The sequence below is a fragment of the Ostrea edulis genome, chromosome 2 (assembly GCF_947568905.1).
Source record: "Ostrea edulis chromosome 2, xbOstEdul1.1, whole genome shotgun sequence".
NCBI lineage: Eukaryota > Metazoa > Mollusca > Bivalvia > Ostreida > Ostreidae > Ostrea > Ostrea edulis.
In genome coordinates, this window is record NC_079165.1 from 43,308,650 (window position 1) to 43,312,843 (window position 4,194).

General features: G+C 32.0%; 1 protein-coding gene across 2 annotated transcripts; it reads left to right on the forward strand.

Moving 5' to 3' along the window:
- The first annotated feature begins 228 nt into the window (after window positions 1–228).
- LOC125667079 (transcription termination factor 4, mitochondrial-like) lies at window positions 229–3,761 on the forward strand. 2 transcript variants are annotated; one of them, XM_056154108.1, is made up of 2 exons: window positions 229–245; window positions 2,357–3,761. In XM_056154108.1, exon 2 carries the CDS (start codon window positions 2,384–2,386, stop codon window positions 3,371–3,373), a length of 990 nt encoding a protein of 329 aa, XP_056010083.1. In that variant the 5' UTR covers window positions 229–245; window positions 2,357–2,383; the 3' UTR covers window positions 3,374–3,761. The 2 variants fall into 2 exon arrangements, with proteins under 2 accessions (XP_056010083.1, XP_048756387.2); XM_048900430.2 differs by having other exon boundaries at window positions 230–281.
- The last annotated feature ends 433 nt before the right edge of the window (window positions 3,762–4,194 follow it).

Genomic DNA, 4,194 nt, shown 5'->3' on the forward strand with positions numbered 1-4,194 from the left:
CATGACTGATTTTCATAAGATATCGTATACTTGTATAGGCCGATATACCGGTTATAGATAGTTTCTTTTTACGGGTACAAACATTTACAAGTACATTCATGAAAGCTAACATTTATCATAATGATACACAACGCAATAAAATCACAAATGGGCCTTTCCTAAGGCCTCATCAATATTCCGGAATGAAATACCATCGTTGTGATGCGATTCTAAATTTACCGTCATTAACATACATCCGGTGCAAGGTATGCATGTCTGTCGACTTTTGCGGTCCGTTTTGTGTACGTTTTAGCTAGATGATGATCTTGATTGATTGATTTATTGCCTATACCAGCTGATAAATTGATAGCTGTAATTTCATCAGTATGAATAGACAAATATGTAGGCGATATGACAGCTCTCGACATTAAACGTTACATTCACAGTGTTTGTTTGACATTTACTGCAATTTTTAATTTTAAATCTTCGGATGTTATCGTTTAATTTTGGATAATTTTTTTGTAAATCTACACCTATACACTAGATCATGTTTTAATGTACATATACCTTTTCTCTTATACAAAGTTACGATTTAAAAAAAAATTCCCAGTGAGCATGAAGTTGTTACTAAGGGTCTTGACACATCCTAAATTAATAAAGTCGAGAGGGAGTAAAAAACATATGGATTAGATGAGTTTTGGAAGTTTAAAAGTTAAACTTATCTAGACTATCGCCCACTGTACACATGAATATATCATAAAGGACTTCAGTGTGGACTACTTCATGCACATCCTCGTTTATTTGAAATAATGCATGTTCCAGAAAACGTTCTCCAAAATATTATCCAAAATTTTAAAACAAAAAGAACTTGCATGTATTTCCAGCACCATAAACAGTTTGATTTATAAAATGATAGGAAAATATAGTTGTTGAAGGTTAAGACATACTCCCTAACATGCCAGTCTCTGCATATAGTAAATAAATGAAGAACCAAAGCACAAATTTAGTGAAAATGAATTTAAGAAACCCAGCAGATTTATTGTGATATATGCAAAATGTGCAAAGTGTCAAACAAGCCTAAATTGATTATTTGTGTGAAAAATGTATAACTGTTACAGTTGTAAACAATAAGAAACTGAAAGATGAGTTTTCAGTCAAAACCTGCTGTCAATTTGCCGGTGATAAAACATGCAGCTAATATGCTGCTAAATTGTATTTATTGAAAACACTATGTATAGCGCTTTGATGACTGGAGTTGTGTTTGAGCCTTTCCAACATTTCTGTTGTCACAAAGTCAATTTTCCCTTACCTTGTAAAATACGGTCAAACCTTGTTATTTTTAACTTTATGGTCCCCAAGAAAAAACTTCCAAGATATCCAAGGGTTCAAGATATCTAGGTTAAAATACTTAAAGAACATGTAGTTGGGACTTCCAGCTCATTTAGACATACTCATGGTATTTGAGATATCAATGTTCAATATACTGATTTTTAACTGTATAAAGTGAAGCATTCACCATCTGGGGATGTAGGTTTACTAACTTTAATGGAATTCAGTGTGTATTCGTTCTGGGGATGTAGGTTTGCTAACTCTAATGGAATTCAGTGTATTCGTTCTGGGGATGTAGGTTTGCTAACTCTTAGACTAATGGAATTCAGTGTGTATTTGTTCATGATAGAGTTCATATTTAAGGAAAGTAATAAGAGGAATTCACATGATTTAATTGAAACACTACAATTTCTGTCAATTGAATATTTTATTTTTTTTATCTGTCATAAAATGAAACCGGAATTTATTTAATTCACTATTGAAAGTTGTACTTAAATCTTGTACAAAGGCTTTGACAGAGGTATAAGTGAAGCTTGCATAATGCACCCTCCAGTGAGTGAATGGTCTCAAATTTCACTTCATATAAATTTTTAGTGTCCGAACTTTGAAAACTAAACAAATATTTAATTTCGTTTCAAAACTAATATTTGTTTTCATATTTGGCAAGTTAACAAAAAAATACTACATGCATGGCTGGCATATAAAACATTTATTTAGGTTGGTCTAACATCATATCAATCCCTCTGGAGAAGTGAAACCCTTAGTTTTGTTAAATTTAATTTTTCTTTAAATCTAAAATACCACATGTATTTCTAATATGTATATATACAATGTACATGTATATAGAGTCAAAATTAGATATCTGTTCATTGGAAATATATGTGAGTTACTTTAACTTTTTTTCTGATCAGTAATGCAGTAAAATATTTACAAATCAAACCAATTGTCAATGAACATCAGTAATGTAAATTCAGTCTTATGAGAAAATTATTTAGTTTTTCTTAAGTACATATTCATGAACGATGATTTATTTTCATATTGTTTGTAGGCAAGAAGACGATATATCTGTAGAAAAATGTCACTTTTTAGTGCAAGACAAATTATTTTGCAAGCTGATGTATTCTCACCATACTTGCAGAAAGGATGGAAGTCTCTTTTTGGAAAAGTGGATCATATCAATCTTAAAAAATACACACTCTATTTAGGATCAGTGTATATCCAGAAGAAATGTTGTCATAATGAAGCGAACCCAGGAGAATCTGCAAAGAAATGGACCCCTGCATTTGCTGGGAGTGTTCTGGAGAAAATGCGTGCAGAGGATAAAACATTCTATTCTGTTTCAGTAAAGGATGTTATTCAAAAGCTGCAGTGCTTGTCCAATGCACAGCTTCCAGCCGATGAAATTGAAGAACTGATCAGAGAATCTCCTTACTTTCTACAAGGCAAAAATATAGAGCCTGTCATCAACGTCTTACAAGAACATGGATTTGAAGGGCGAAGTATATTTGATATCTTTATGTCCTACAGCAGAATCACAGATGAAGATCCATCTAACTTGTTTGATTCATTGATGTTCATGAGAAAACTCTACAAAACTGACAGAAGATTTAACAATGCTCTGACTGCTTGCCCTGAAATGTTAACATTGACAAAGACTGAAATTAATGGAAGGATAAGGGCACTGCAGGACCTGTTCAAGTCAGATGATGTACTGGACCTGACTGTCAGGTCACCACACATTTTTTTCGAAGACTTTGAGACAGTTCAAGAGAAGTTTGACTATGTGTTTCACACAATGGGTATATCACAGAGGCAGATGATGTATTCAGACATGTTCAATTACCCACTGTTACACATGCAAACGAGACACACTTTCTTGGAGAGAGCAGGGTTTTATAAGAAAATCAAGAAAGATAAAGGGGAAATCAACACAAACCCACTTCTACAGGATATACTGAGACTCAGTGATAAAGTATTTGCAAAGAAATTTGGAAATATGACTGAGTTAGATTACAAAACTTTCGCTCAGTACTTTGTTATAGAATTGGATAGCATGAATGAATAAATGTGTATGAGATACTTAGGATTGGTAATAGTTGAATAAATTGTAACCAGTGCCAATTGTAACAGAAACTATAGCATTTGTTTCCCAAACAATGACCATCCTCCAAATGTACGTATGTTTTGCAATTATTCTATATTCGAGGCATACCTACCTTAGTTAGCTGTATATGCTAGTTAAGAGTGCATTTCTTTGAATAGTAAGGAAGACATGCCATCATTGAAGTACTGCATTAGCTAATCAAATTCTGTACAAGCACATGCACAAAAAAATTTGCAATTTTTGTTGATTTTATTCAGTAATAATTTAATTTCCCTTGTAAAACACAATTTCATTGATTCATTGGAATTTATCAACATTCTTTATGTCATATAAACAAAGTTGCAAGCCATTTTTACTTTTTGTTTGGAAAATAAGATATCTCATTTTAAAAGAGATATCTTTAGAAAAAAAAATATCTCTAAGTTATAGATATTTCTCAACTTTGAAAGATATCTTTCTAAGAAAGAGATGTCTCTTTCACTTAGATGTCTGTTTCACTTAGAGAGATATCTCTTATATTGAGAAATATCTCTTTCACATAGGTATTTGTTAAAGGGACTGATTCACGATTTTACCCAAAATTTAGTTTTTCACTTTTAATGATCAAAATCTACTGTCTAATGTGTTTGAAGGATTTCACATGAAATTTAAAGTTATACATTATCACAGAAGCTCATTATAGAGAGATTATTTCTTTTGTAAACAGAGATTGCGGTATGCTATTGTTTACAAAATTTTCAAAAGAAATGGATATCGATCAAAGTATTATTATATATTTCACA

What these genes read in the sequence shown, in the direction of transcription:
- LOC125667079 (XM_048900430.2), top strand. Translation starts at nt 252, where the DNA reads ATGTCTGTCGACTTTTGCGGTCCGTTTTGT. An exon ending in ACTTTTGCGGTCCGTTTTGT is followed by an intron (nt 282 to 2,356) that starts GTACGTTTTAGC and finishes TATTGTTTGTAG; the next exon opens with GCAAGAAGACGATATATCTG.